Raw genomic sequence first — 15,114 nt, 5'->3', positions numbered from 1 at the left:
GGGCTGGCAGGCTTTGCTAGCAAGTGCCTTTAACTACTGAACAATCTTCCCAGCCCCACATCTATTTCTATAATAAGAGTATATCTAGTCGGGTGTGGTGGCGCACGCCTTTAATCCCAGCACTCAGGAGGCAGAGGTAGGAGGATTGCCGTGAGTTCGAGGCCACCCTGAGACTCCATAGTGAATTCCAGGTCAGCCTGGGCTAGAATGAGACCCTACCTCAAAAAACCAAAACCAAACCAAACCAAAACAAAACAAAAGAGTATATTTATTTATTTATTTTACTATTTTTTTTTTTGTTTTTCGAGGTAGGGTCTCACTGTAGCCCAGGCTGACCTGGAATTCACTATGGAGTCTCAGGGTGGCCTCGAACTCACGGCAATCCTCCCACCTCTGCCTCCCGAGTGCTGGGATTAAAGGCGTGTGCAACCACGCCCGGCTAAGAGTATATTTATTAAGAGAAACAAAAACCTTGTATTTGGTTACAATATACCATTGCCAACATAAGTCTCTTTTAGCATCTGCTTAAGTCACAATATTAAATGAACACTTCTTATGTGTTGAGCACTGGCCAAAGCTCTCTGAATTCAGCAACGATCACACACAAACCCTACCCACAAGGACTTGTGTTCGGATTGGCAGTAATCAAGCAAATGGGTAAATATATACAGTGGTCGATGCAGGATAGTTATCCAGTAGCCTCTGACCAACCCATTCTTAGGAATACCTTAGAACAGGGAGAGAAAGCAGTGTCTTGACTCTGGGAGGGACTGAGCAGAAAACCTGGGCTCTGCTGTAGTCATCCCCGGAAATGGGATGTCTTTCAATGCTTTATCTGAAAGGGCAGGTGGTGGACCTTCATCTTTCTAGACCATACCTCTCCCCATCTGGTCAACTCTGCCACGGTCATTTTAAAGCTACCTTAGACCATGGGACATGAACGGCATAAGGCTGTGTTCTTCATTAACCCTGAGTTACAAAAACAAGCATCAGGATTGACTCCTGGAGAAACTGCTTCCTGCTGAGAACACTTGGGGCTAACATGTAAGACAGGCCGGCTGGGCAGCCTTTAAGCCCAGCACTCGGGAGGCAGAAGTAGGAGGATCGCTGTGAGTTCAAGGCCACCCTGAGACTACAGAGTGACCTCCAGGGAAGCCTGGGCTGCAGCAAGACCATCCTAACTCAAAAAAAAAAACACAAAAGAAACAAGACAGGCTGGAAGTACTAGATGGCAAGCACAGCAAAGGAACTGAGAAAATAAGGTCAGCACTGAAAGAAACCAGTTTGACTGAAGAGCAGTGTATGACAGCAGACAGGAATTTAATCAGAAAGAGCGCATTTACAAATGCCTACAAACCGGCCCTTTGCTGGTCCAGCTTTTTTTTTTTTTAAATCATACTATTTAGAGGTAGGGTTAGGGATACACACCTGTAATTCTAGCCTTGGGACACTGAGCCAGGAAGATCCCAAGTTCAAGGCTGGCCTGGGGTACAGCATGAGACCCTGTCTTAAAGCCAAAGAAACAAGGCTATAGAGAGATGGCTTAGTGGTGAAGGCCCTTGCTTTAGAAGGACTCAGGTTTGACTCCCCAGAACCCATATAAGCCAGATGCACAAGGTGGCACAAGCATCTGGAGTTCATTTGTAGTGTCTAAGTCCCCAGGGCACCAATTCTCTCTCTCTCATAAATAAAAAGAAAAATAGGGCTGGAGAGACGGCTTAGTGGTTAAGCGCTTGCCTGTGAAGCCTAAGGACCCCGGTTCGAGGCTCGATTCCCCAGGACCCACGTTAGCCAGATGCACAAGGGGGCGCACGCGTCTGGAGTTCGTTTGCAGTGGCTGGGAGCCCTGGTGTGCCCATTCTCTCTCTCTCTCTCTCTCTGTTGCTCTCAAATAAATAAATAAAAGAAAAGAAAAATAAACAAGGGACAAGTAAAGCATATCATTTTAAAATATGTATTTTAAAATTCTGTATGAAAAATAATCCGTTAGAATCATAAACTTTTTCCTCGTATCAAAAGCTGTGCCACCAGCCTGGTTACTTGTGGATTCACCAAGCAGTCCAGTAAGTCATCCGTAGACACCGTCTGAGGAGCCCTGGGACTATGTGAGGAAGGCTGTTCTGCCATCACATTTCCAGTTTTTATCCTCTCCTGTTGTCTTTTGGCAGGCGACACTTTTCCAAGATGCCCTTCATGTTTGTTGCCAAGTTCATCTTCAAAAATGCCTCCTCTTTCGGAAGGGGGCTCTCCAGATCCTGGTGTCACGGGGACCAGATCGGGGCCAAAGGGACTTGCTGTCGCCTGCTCTAAGGCTGCCGTGGCTATGTTCTGACTGTATGCGTGTTCGATCTCTTTCCCGTTCTCTCCTGGTGTTCTCAGTGCCTGGATTTTCACTGCTTTGGACATTCTGGAATGATCAAGAAAGGCACACACAGCTCCATTTAAGTAGTGGCAGTTGACTTCATGGGATATTTCCTCAACCTAGGGAAGAAGACAGACCCTTCAGAATATGCATCTAAAGAGGAAAAGACACATTTAAAAGTGGCCAGGGGGCTGGAGAGATGGCTTAGCGGTTAAGCGCTTGCCTGTGAAGCCTAAGGACCCCGGTTCGAGGCTCGATTCCCCAGGACCCACGTTAGCCAGATGCACAAGGGGGCGCACGCATCTGGAGTTCGTTTGTAGTGGCTGGAGGCCCTGGTGCGCCCATTCCCTCTCTGCCTCTTTCTCTTTCTGTCACTCTCAAAATAAATAAATAAAAATAATAAAAGTGGCCAGGGCTGGAGCCCAGAACCGCCTACCTCAGTAGGGTTTAACCAAGCTCTGGTGTTGTGTGGGTTCTCTGCGGTTTTCAGTGCACATACGAGCATGCGGGTGATCGCCTCTTCCACCCGAGCAAGGTGGTCCTCCTCCTAAGTTGGGGTTAAAAAAATAATAATAACAACACATGTTTAGACTTTGTCTCTGCGCTTATTTTGTGGCTTGAAAGAGGGAAGAATCTCTCTTACACCCATTCTGTTCTCTTCATCAAGAAAGCCCTGGGCCAGGACAGAGAATGCTATAGATAGAACCATCTGCCATCTACAGGAGGTATAGAGTTCAAAGTTAATTATACATTTTTGTCTATGAGACACAGGCCTTATGTATGAATGACCTCATTTTTCCTCCAACTTTTCCATGCTTTGACATGTCAAAAAAATTTTAAAGTACTAATGCATAAAAAAATAATCCCTATAGAGGCTGAAAGGAAAATCAATTGAAGTATGGGAAAATGAGGTGGCCAGGAATACTTGCTACCACACACAAGGGCCTGGGATAGATCCTGGCACCATAAGAAGTATTATGAATAACTAAATATGCTGGGCATGGTGGCCCAGGCCTTTAGTCTGAGACAAGGGGACCATCATGAGCTTGGGGTCAGCTTGGGTTCCATAGTGATTTCCAGTTTTTTAACCTGGGCTGCAAAGTGAGATCCTGTCTCAGAAAACAACAAAATGATAATAAAAAGGTGAGTAAACATAGCTTTCTTTTTAAAATTAATTATTTCGAGTGTGTGTGAGAGAGAGAAAGAGAAAGAGGCAAATAGACAGAGAATAGTGTGCCAGGGCCTTCAGCTGCTGCAAACAAACTCCAGACGCATGTGCCACCTTGTGCAACTGGCTTACATGGGTCCTGAGGATTTGGACCTAGGTCCTTTGGCTTTGCAGGCAAGCGCCTTAAGCACTACGCAATCTCTCCGGCCCAAATGTAGCTCTCTTAAGATACAATAAGTATATACTATAGTATTGATAGTAAATTAAAATCAACACTTGGTATTTATCAAAAAACACAGGAAACACCCCCCCAACAAACTGTATGCCCACAGCATACATGACTGAAAAATAGAAATATCCAAAATATAGAAATAACTTGCACATATCAATTAAGTGGCACAATTTTCTTGGTGTGGGTTGTGTGTACACATGCCTGCAGATGAGAGAGGTGGACATAAGTTTTCCAGTTAGACCGGATGACCAGAGAGCTCCAGCCATCGTACTGTCTCTGACCCACTCAGCACTGGGGTAACAGGTGTGTGAAGCCACACCTAGCTTATTTTTGTTTAATTTTTTTAAAAAGTTGATTTATCTATGAGAGAAGAGGGTCCAGGGAGGGAGGGAGGGAGAGAAAAAGAGAGTGAACGCAAATGGGCAGGCCAGGGCATCTTGCTGATGCAGATGAAATTCAGACTCATGTGCCACTTGGTACATCTGGCTTTACATGGGTAAACTGAACCAGGGCTGTCAAGCTTTGTAAGTAAATAGCTTGAACCACTGAGCCATCTCTCTAGCCCTCAAAAAAGAAAAAAAAATATATAGATACACACACACACACACACACACACACACACACACACACAATTTGTAAGTAGAGAGAGAGAGAGAAGAGAGACAGACAGGGAGAACAGGCACACCAGGGCTTCCAGCTGCAGATGCATGTGCCACTTGGTGCTTCTGGCTTTACATGGGTACCGGGGAACTGAACTTGGGGTCTTAGGCTTTGCAGGCAAGTATCTTAACCAGTGAGCCATCTCTCCAGCTCTCAAATAATTTTTCTTTTTTTCAATTTATCTTTTAGTTTTCAAGGTAGGGTCTCACTCTCACCCAGGCCGACCTGGAATTCACTGTGTAGTCTCAGGGCTGGCCCTGAACTCACAGCGATCCTCCTAATTCTGCCTCCCAAGTGCTGGGATGAAAGGTGTGCACCACCACGCCCAGCTCCCCTTAAGTTTTTTTTAATCAACAATTCATATATATAGTTCCCAGGTGCGACCTCTCTGGTCTCACATCTTGGGACCAGTGAACCTTGCTGAGCCAATAAACCTGAACCAGCTTCACTGATCTGGTCTGATCTGGTTCTCACTGTGGTCATATACACACACACACACACACACACACACACACACACACACACGACTTCATTTTGCTCGTAAGTCCCTCCCATTACCTCCTCTTGTTCCCCCTCCATCATCTTCCTTCCACTGAATCATTCTTCTTTCCAACTAGTCTCTCTTCTACTGGGATGTTTTGTTTTTTCCCTCCCATTTTTTTTTCAAGGCAGGGCTTCACTTCCTCATCCTTCATCCTCCCAAGAGCTGGGATTAAAGGCGTGACCCAGCTTTACTTACTCCTCATTATACAATTAGGGGCCCCTAGGTTATTAAATGGTACATCCTACAGTTTGGATGAGACTTCTTATCATAATTAACCTAATTCTGAAACTCTCTTCTATAGGAACCCAGAGGTTTGTTTTTGTGATTCTAAATCCTGTCTAGTTAACAAGATTAACCATCAGTGCCCCAAAGGTTACACCTCCTCTCTTCCTTAAACCCTGCAATGGTCAGTTTACAGTCAGGCTCTGCCTAGTACAAAGCCTTCCCCATGAGAGGTAACAAGACAGAGGGGAGGATGCAGCTTCCTGAGCCCCCGTAATGAATTCCTCCCTGGGTTAGGGTTAACGAGACAGGTTTGAGCCTAACTGGCAGCTATTGTAATTGTCAAATAGAGCGGCTGAATGTGCTGGGCAACGTTTTCTGGCAGAGCTAAATGATGAAAACGCAGCACGGAACAACTCGACTTAGAGTAATTACATAATTACTAGAAGCCCAAGACTTGCAATGAGGAGGACCTGATACTTGGCAGCTATTTCCAGCACAGACAGTGTGGGATGGCAGGGGCAACGTGGGGATGTGCACCCACAGGTCCCACCAGGTCCAACGTCACCTTCCTAAGAAAGTCAAGAGACTCTGGCAAAAAAAAAAAAAAAAAAAAGAAAAAAGAAAAAGAAAAAAAAAATCAACAGGGTTGGACAGATGGCTCAGCAGCTAAAGGCACTTGCTTACAAAGCCTGATGTCCATCCAGGGTTCAATTCCCCAGATTCCAACTAAGTCTAGATGGACAAAGTGGTGCATGCGTCTGGAGTCTGTAGTGGCAGGAGGTCCTGGCGTGCCCAGACTCACTCTCTGCCTCTCTCTGTATGCTTGCAAGTAAATAAACAAATATATATATATATATATATATAATATATATATATATATAAAATTTTTAATCAACAACCACCTCCAAACAAACGACAAACAAACAAACAAACAAGTGGCCAGGGGAGATGGCTTAGCTCATAGACTGCTTGTCATTCAAGCGTGAGGACCTGAGTTTGGACCCCAGCGCTCACGTGAAAAGCTGGGTGCAGATCACTTACGTTAGGCTGAGAACAAAAGACCTAGCATGACAGCTGTGCCCTCCAATAACCCACCTTTCTGGGCATGATCAGGACGGGCATTTTCAAGACTCCCCTGCAGGCCAACGGCTGGTCCCCCTCCTTAGTTGAGACCTTATAAGGAAACGCTCCCTCCCATCCTTGATTCCTAGCTAACACGACATCTTCCCCCACCCTCCCCTTTAGAAGACCTGCACCTTAGGTCCCAGGTGCGACCTCTCTGGTCTCACATCTTGGGACCAGTGAACCTTGCTTGAGAGCTGAGCCAATAAACCTGAACCAGCTTCACTGATCTGGTCTGATCTGGTTCTCACTGTGGTCAAGGCCTTTCAAGTTACCCCAGCGCTGGGGAGGCAGAGATAGGCGGAGCCCCAAAGCTCACTGGCTAGCAGAACTGGTGAGTTCCAAGTTCGGTTCGAGACCCTGTCTCAGAAAACAAGGGGGAAAGTGATTGAGGAAGACACCCAAAAGTCAGAATCTGGCCTCGACACACACGCGCGTGCACCCGCACACTTACGTTCACACACATAACTACAAACACTCCACTCCACACACAAGAAACTGAGGCTGAGGAGGTAGCTCGGTGGTGGAGCAGTTACCTATCATATGCAAGGCCCTGGTTTGGATCCCTAGTACTGCAAAACAAAACAAAACAAAGAGAAATGGGCACTTCCTTAAAATTCCTATTTCTAATCGAAACATTTATCAACAGAAGACAAAATTACAGCACAGAGAAATAAAGCCATCCTGGACTGCTGGGTAAAAATAATTAATCACTACATCTTACATGCATATTTTGTATAACTTGAACATAGGGATTTTGTGTATTTGTTTGTTTGTTTTAAAAGGACAGTAGAAAAAAAAAAAGTACCAGCTCAATCCATGAGTTTATGCTGACAGTGACAGGATCAATGGACTCTACATAATGCCACCAGTGTCTGGGAACAAACAGAACCTGAAAAAAAAAAAAAAAAAAAAAAAACAGCACAAGAACAAGGCATGTCTTTAAAATTTTTTTTTAATTGACAATTTCCATGATTATGGACAATAAACCATGATAACCGCCCCCCACTTTCCCCTTCACAACTCCATTCTCCATCATATCCCTTCCCCCCTCAGTCATTCTCTCTTTCATTTATTTTTTAAGAATATAATAAATAAATAGAGAAAGAAGGAGAGAAAGAGAGAGAGAGAAAGAGTGGGTACACCAGGGCATCCAGGCACTGCAAACAAACTCCAGATGCATGTGCCACCTTCTGCGTTTGGCTTATGTGGGTTCTGGGGAATTGAATCTGGGTGCTTTGGCTTTGCAGGCTAGTGCCTTAACTACTAAGCCATCTCTCCAGCCCCTCTCTTTTATTTTGATGTTATCATCTTTCCTCCTATTATGAGGGTCCTATGTAGGTAATGCCAGGACTACGAGGTCATGGATATCCAGGCCATTTTGAGTCTGGGAGGAGCATTTTGTAAGGAGTCCTACCCTTCCTTTGGCTCTTACATTCTTTCTGCCACCTCTTCCGTAATGGAACCTGAACCTTGGAGGGTGTAACAGAGATATGTCAGTGCTGAGCACTCCTCTGTCACTTCTTTTCAGCACCATGGTAAGGCACGCCCTTTTTTTTTTTTTTTTTTGCTTTTTAAAATTATATTTTATTTTATTAATTACTTTATTTATTTATTTATTTTTAATTTTAAAATTTTTATTAACATTTTCCATGATTATAAAATATATCCCATGGTAATTCCCTCCCTCCCCACCCCCACACTTTCCCCTTTGAAATTCCATTCTCCATCATATTACCTCCCCATTACAATCATTGTACTTACATATATACAATATCCCCCTATTAAGTATCCTCCTCCCTTCCTTTCTCTTCCCTTTATGTCTCCTTTTTAACTTACTTAAGGCACGCCTTTTTTAATGTCAGTATAACACTGTATGTGAAGTTGCTAAGGCAGTTTCATTCAAATGAATTCACAGAAATTGTGTAAACAAGAAAAGGAGAACAAGAAAAAACTCAAGTCTCCTTTTCCTCATGTTTCTTTCTCTTTTTCTTTTTTTTTTTGACACACTCATACGTAACAAAGGACTCTGCAAGCTTTTCTACTCTTTTTAAAAATATTTTTCAAATATTTTATTTTTATTTATTTGGCAGAGAAAGGGGGAGATCGAGAGAGAGAGAGAGAGAGAGAGAGAGAGAGAGAGAGAGAGAGAGAGAATGGGCACACCAGGGCCTCCAGCCACTGCAAACGAACTCCAGACATGTACACCCCCTTGTGTGTCTGGCTTATGTGGGCCCTGGGGAATCGAACCTGAGTCCTTTGGCTTTGCAGGCAAGCGCCTTAACCGCTAAGCCATCCCTCCAGCCCTTTTCTACTCTTAATATTGAAGCTTCTCTGTTCACACTTAAATTTTCTTAAAGGCTTTTAAGTTTCTAATGTTTCCTGCTTCCCAATGCAAAATAGTATGTGTATTCTGAGAAAAGGAACAGAAAAACATAGGACATAGTTTTTGCCTATTTATATTTTATTTATTTATTTTAGTTGGAAAGGGAGATTTTTATTTTATTTTATTCATTTATTTGATTTATTTATATCCTCTTAGATTTTGATTAGCCCTCCTTCCACATTTCTTTTACTCAATCTCTTCCCCTGACCTCACTTTGGGCCTTTTCACCCCGATTAATCTATTCTTCTACTTACATATATACAATACCATCCTATTAAGTACCCCCCTCCTTCCTTTCCTAACCCTATTTATACTTTAAAATTTAGCTGATAGCATGTCCATTCTCTTTCTTTCTACCTGCCTCTCTCCTAAATAAATAAATAAATTTTAAGATACTTTTTAAAAGGGGCTGGAGAGATGGCGTAGCGGTTAAGCGCTTGCCTGTGAAGCCTAAGGACCCCGGTTCGAGGCTCGGTTCCCCAGGTCCCATGTTAGCCAGATGCACAAGGGGGCGCACGCGTCTGGAGTTCGTTTGCAGAGGCTGGAAGCCCTGGCGCGCCCATTCTCTCTCTCTCCCTTTACCTGTCTTTCTCTCTGTGTCTGTCGCTCTCAAATAAATAAATAAAAAATTAAAAAAAAAAAAGATACTTTTTAAAAATAGCACGTGTTGGGGAAGTTTCCAAGAAACTGGAACTTTACCTATTGCTGGTATAAAGGTAAAATGGTATAGTCACTATGGAAAACAGTTTAGCAAGTCCTTAAAACATTAGCAGAGTTACCATAAGACTCACTAGTGGAGACAGAAAATAATGTGGTGGTTGTCAGGAGCTGGGCAGCGAGGCCCAAGTATGAATGTGCAGACTTAACAGGCTGAAGCAGTTCGCTCCAACACAAGTGTAAGGCAAGCAGGAACAAGAGCTGGGGCAAGAAGGACGCAATGGAGAGAAGACAGGAAGGGAGAAGATAGTGGAGGGAAGCCCTTTTCTTCAAGACAAAGATACATTTGAGATGGAGACAGCACGCGCCAATGATGCAGAGGATGTTTTCCCCACAGCATCAGAGCCAGAAGAATAACTCGGAAACAGTTACCCACTCTTGCCCCAAAGAAAACTGTTTTCTCAAGCCAGGCGCGCGCCTTTAATCCCAGCACTCGGGAGGCAGAGGTAGGAGGATCGCCATGAGTTCGAGGCCACCCTGAGACTCCATAGTGAATCCCAGGTCGGCCTGGGCCAGAGTGAGACCCTACCTCAAAAATAACAATGACGACAAAATGAAAACCATACTCAGATCATCCGCGTCTGTGGACTGACTACTTGGATACGTTCTAGCCTGCATTTAGGCGTCCTGTTGAATAGATGTTAACTGTGAATAGATGCTCGGGTAGTCATGCATCCTTTTAACCCAAATGAAAATGCTTTTTGGGCTCCTGTCTTCCTGCGATGTCTATTTACCCTCACCGGTAGGAGGAGCAGTACTCCGTCCTCTCATCGCCTTTCCAAGGTACTGTAAGGCCGAGAAGAGGGGCTGCCACTGGAAAAGAGGGGGTGCCGCTGGAAAGAAACCATTCTCATTTGTACTGAGGGGAAGGCCCGGGGCACCAGAGCTTCAGAGTTACAGCTGGGGCACCCACTGACAGGTCATCCGTGTTTCAAAGCCCCCCTTCCTTACCTGTCCTGGCCTCAGCGTGACCACGTGCCTGCGAGCTTTCTGGAATTGAGGGAAACACTTGAAATCAGGATTGACCACATTGACTTTACTGAACACGCTAGACTCTTCATAAGGGATTCTGGTTGGATAAAGGAAAGGCATGTCTTCAGGAGGAAAGAGATGCCACCTTTTCCTAATGAAAAAAAAAAAAAAAAGTAAGACATAGGTTAGTGCTCAGAACTTGAAGACAGCAGCTCAATGTTTAGTTTTCCTCCTTTAAATTTAATCCCTACAGAAAAAAGGTGTCACATCACTTATTGCTTCGAATCCCTCCGCAGATGACTTAGGGAAGGATGCTTGCCATATGGGGAGTTCTCATGACCTCCCAATGCAGCCCTTGTCCTTGCTAGGATCGTTTATATGATCAGCCGCATTCATATCTCAAACCCAAGTCTTCTCTTTTTTTGTTTATTTTTATTTATTTATTTAAGAGCCACAGACAGAGAGAGAAAGAGGGAGAGAGAGACAGAGAGAGAGAGAGAGAGAGAGAGAATAGGCGCGCCAGGGCTTCCAGCCTCTGCAAACGAACTCCAGACGCGTGCGCCCCCTTGTGCATCTGGCTAACGTGGGTGCTGGGGAATCGAGCCTCGAACCGGGGGTCCCTAGGCTTGACAGGCAAGCGTTGAACCGCTAAGCCATCTCTCCAGCTCCCAAGTCTTCTCTTTATGCACTGTTTCTATCCATGACCCAGAACAGCCTTCACCCTTTCAAATATCTGTGTTCTTATATTATCCTGCGTAACCCTGCACAGTCCCACCCAGCAGACAGCCCGGATTTCTCCCTGTCAGGAAGTTAAACACGAATTAAGTTAATCCATCAGGAAAAGAAAGGCACAATCAATGCTCGGCCCTGTAGCCAAAATGTAATATGAGAGGAATTTTTTTTTTTTTTTTTTTTTTTTTTGGTTTTTTGAGGTAGGGTCTCACTCTGGTCCAGGCTGACCCGGAATTCACTATGGAGTCTCAGGGTGGCCTCGAACTCACGGCGATCCTCCCACCTCTGCCTCCCGAGGGCTGGGATTAAAGGCGTGCGCCACCATGCCAGGCAAGAGAGGAGGTTTTTAAAAGGAGACATGTATTTAGTCACTTACATTGTTTTTTTGAATAAGAAATCTTATTTCATCAAACGCTAAAAATGTCCACAATTAATGCCAATGAGGATCAAGCTCTGAGGCAAAGGGGGAAGAAGCGCGAACAGACATGAGGGGGGGAGACGGGAAGAGGAACAGGAGAGAGAGAGGTGGGAGGAGAGAGAAAGTAAGAGACAGGAGGAGGAGGAGGAGGTGATAAGGACAGGGAAACAAAGGAAGAAACAAAGAAATAAGCCCTGGTTGCATGGAAAGAAACCCCAGGGCCTCTTGGGAGTCCTGGCTGGTATTCTAGGACTATCTGTCCTTTCCAAGCTGGGCAGTGGTGGCTGGCATTTTCAAGCTATGAAGTACATATTTTGTTTATATATTTTTAACTTGCGTGCACGTGTGCACATGTGCGCACATGCCTCTGTGTGTGTGTGTGTGTGTGTGTGTGTGTGTGTGTGTGTGTGTGTGTGTGTATGGGGGGGGTGCTAACATTTCTTGCTGCTGAGCACCAGTCCGGCTTTACGTAAGTGGCTAGGGAATTAAGTGGGGGGGGGGGGGCACCGAGCCATCTTCCCAGCCCTGAAGTATATACGGAAATCATCTTGGTTTGGACGTTTGAGAGTTCTGCATAAACAATAAGATGATTTTACTGGGCTGGAGAGATGGCTTAGCGGTTAAGCGCTTGCCTGTGAAGCCTAAGGACCCCGGTTCGAGGCTCGCTTCCCCAGGTCCCACGTTAGCCAGATGCACGAGGGGGCGCACGCGTCTGGAGTTCGTTTGCAGAGGCTGGAAGCCCTGGCGCGCCTATTCTCTCTCTCTCCCTCTATCTGTCTTTCTCTCTGTGTCTGTCACTCTCAAATAAAAAAAAAAATTAAAAAAATAAAAAAATAAAAAATAATAAGATGATTTTACTTTCCAGAAATTCACTTTGGAATTCTAAGGCAATATATCAGTTGACGTGGCCATCAGGTAACAGCTACTGCAGTTCAAAGGCTGAGGAGCTCACCAGGACTGGCTGTTCTGTTTCACTGTATCTACTACTTGTTTGGAAACAATTTTTAGTATTTAGCATGTTTAGAAGCTAGATCTGGAATGGCTCTAAGTAGTGACACAGAGACCCAGTGTCTGCTCACCCAGACCCAGACCACACTTCTTCAGGCTGACTGGGGTCCTGGGGAATCGAACCTGGGTCCTTTTGCTTTGCAGGCAAGTGCCTTGACTGCTAAGCCATCTCTCTAGCCCTTAATACTTATAAGTTTTTTTTATTTATTAGAGAGAGAAAAGCAAATAGAATGGGCACAGCAGGACCTCTAACCACAGCAAATGATCTCCAGATGCATGTGCCACCCTGTGCATCTGACTTACTTAGGTACTGGGGAGTTGAACCTGGGTCCTTAGGCTTCAGAGACAAGTGCCTTACCTGCTAAGCCATCTCTCCAGCCACTACTAAAGCTAAATAGAAAAGTATGTTCAACTGGAAAGTTACAGTAAGGCTACATTATCTCTTCATCAGGGAAAGAGCTTGAATTTCTTTGGCTTGTTTCCCAATTCATGACACTACAGAGAAGTACTTTAAAACAATACCCTCTTCTCACTGTTTCAGGTTTTAAACTCTTCACTCCACAAGGGCAGAGACCACTCAGACTTTACTCACTGTTGAATTCCCTGTGTGTAGCAGTGTACCTGAGAGATTAGCTCTTAACAAAGACTAGGTGAAGGCTGGAGAGATGGCTTAGCGGTTAAGGCGTTTGCCTGCAAAGCCAAAGGGTCTCGGTTCGACTCCCCAGGACCCATGTGAGCCAGATGCACAAGGTGGTGCATGCATCCAGAGTTCGTTTGCAGTGGCTGGAGTCCGGGGCATGCCCATTCTCTCTCTCTCTTTCTGCCTCTTTCCCTCTCTCAAATTAAAATAAATAATAAAAAAAAGACTCGGTGAACCCAACAGTAAACTCACATCCTACACAGCTTCCAGAGTCCCTCCACGTGAGACGCAGCCACACACCTCTTTTTTCTGTAGATCCACTCATCATTTTGTTTTGTGTGCGTCTAGTGAGTCTGGGACTTTGGGTGTGACCATTTCTGGCTTTCCCTCCGTACTGCCCTGCAAATGTCCCAAATGACCAGGAGGGAAGACTGTGGCATCATTTATTAGGGGCAACTTGGCTGAATATACATTCTTAGGCATAGCCTCCAGGTGACACACACCTTACATTCACTGAACTCCATGTATCACATGCTATTAAAAGTCCAGCCAGCCAGTCCTTAAATCTCTTAGGGTCCACAGACAGATGGAGCTAAACGCTGACCTAAGGCAGTAACGTATTGCGTTATGTCTACTGGCAGACACAAACTAGAATTGGGAGTCAAAAGGGGCATACAAACCATGAGGCCCGGACTCCCCGGCACCCTCCAGGGAGGGAGGACCACAGTGAAGCCCCTTCTCAGCGTACTTCCCGGCTCCTCTTCCCTTAGAGTTGGAGGAAGCGTGCGAAGTGCAAATGTAAGTACTCTTGGTTAAGAGATAAGCAGATGGGCTGGAGAGATGGCTTAGCGGTTAAGGCGCTTGCCTATGAAGTCTAAGGACCTCGGTTCAACTCCCAGAACTGACAAAAAAGCCAGATGCACAAGTTGGCGCATGTGTCTGGAGTCCGTTTGCAATGGCTGGAGGCGTTGGTGCACCCATTCTCTCTCTCTCTTTCTATCTCCCCCTCCCTGTCTCTCTCTGTAATAAATAATAAAAATAAATTTAAAATTAAAATTAAAAAAAAGAGCGAGAGATAAGCAGAGAGCTGTCTAGAAATGGGAACCCTGATCTGGTGAGACAAGGAGATGATTACCATGGGCTCCCTCACCTGACCCAGGAGGAAGGAGAAAGGTGGTAAGGAGGTCTGCCTGGGTTATGAGGCAGGAGGACAGGGCCAGGGCTAAGGCTTATGGGTCCCGTTCCTTAACCATGGCTTCCTCCCTTCTCTTGTTAGTGATCAAGGGTGTGGGCACACACACATGCACATTACCTTCCTTGTACCTGGAACACTAAGTTGCAACCATAGGAATCCAGATGACAGGGCGTATTGGCTCCCAGGGAGCCAATCCACAGTGTACTTTCCTGCCCGTTTCGTCCAGGAAACCCAAAGTCAGACCACATCACATCCTGTTTTGAAATAAAATTACAACCCATCAAGAACGAGCCATGGCATCTATATGGCAAAAATTTCACTTCACATTTTTTGTTGTTGTTGTTGTTTGTTTGTTTGTTTGAGGTAGGGTCTCACTCTAGCCCAGGCTGACCTGGAATTCACTATGGAGTCTCAGGCTGGCCTCGAACTCACTGCCTTCCTCCTACCTCTGCCTCCCAAGTGCTGGGATTAAAGGTGTGCGCCACCACGCCCAGCTTGTGTTTTGAACTTGGAATATTTTCTTACAGAAAATGGGACAGATGGAAGGGTGAGGTCTTCGGGGCTATGTGAGAAGTTTCTTTCAACCAATTACATCTGAGTAACTTCATTAGCAGTTGTCATTCAACAAATATCTACTGACTAAATATTGCATGCTGGGAACTGTTCTGGATGGAAGCTTGTGAAGAATAATAAAGAGACATAAAAGGCTGCCCAGGTGAAGCTCACATCTGGA

At 45.1% G+C, this 15,114-nt stretch overlaps 1 protein-coding gene across 1 annotated transcript in view; it reads right to left on the bottom strand.

The window, feature by feature from the left end:
• Nucleotides 1-1,938: 1,938 nt before the first annotated feature.
• Hspbap1 (HSPB1 associated protein 1) overlaps nt 1,939-15,114 on the bottom strand; it is a 59,147-nt gene continuing 45,971 nt past the window's right edge. Inside the window, exons 4-8 of the mRNA XM_045147589.1 lie at nt 14,499-14,635; nt 10,368-10,539; nt 7,122-7,205; nt 2,799-2,909; nt 1,939-2,481 (exon numbers count right to left, since the gene is read on the bottom strand). Of these exons, the coding sequence (XP_045003524.1) occupies nt 1,993-2,481; nt 2,799-2,909; nt 7,122-7,205; nt 10,368-10,539; nt 14,499-14,635 (993 nt within the window). The 3' untranslated portion in view covers nt 1,939-1,992. The remainder of the gene's footprint in view (nt 2,482-2,798; nt 2,910-7,121; nt 7,206-10,367; nt 10,540-14,498; nt 14,636-15,114) is intronic.

This window comes from Jaculus jaculus, chromosome 4, assembly GCF_020740685.1.
Source record: "Jaculus jaculus isolate mJacJac1 chromosome 4, mJacJac1.mat.Y.cur, whole genome shotgun sequence".
NCBI lineage: Eukaryota > Metazoa > Chordata > Mammalia > Rodentia > Dipodidae > Jaculus > Jaculus jaculus.
Note: the sequence above shows the minus strand (reverse complement) of the source record. Positions and strands in the feature narration are given on the sequence as shown.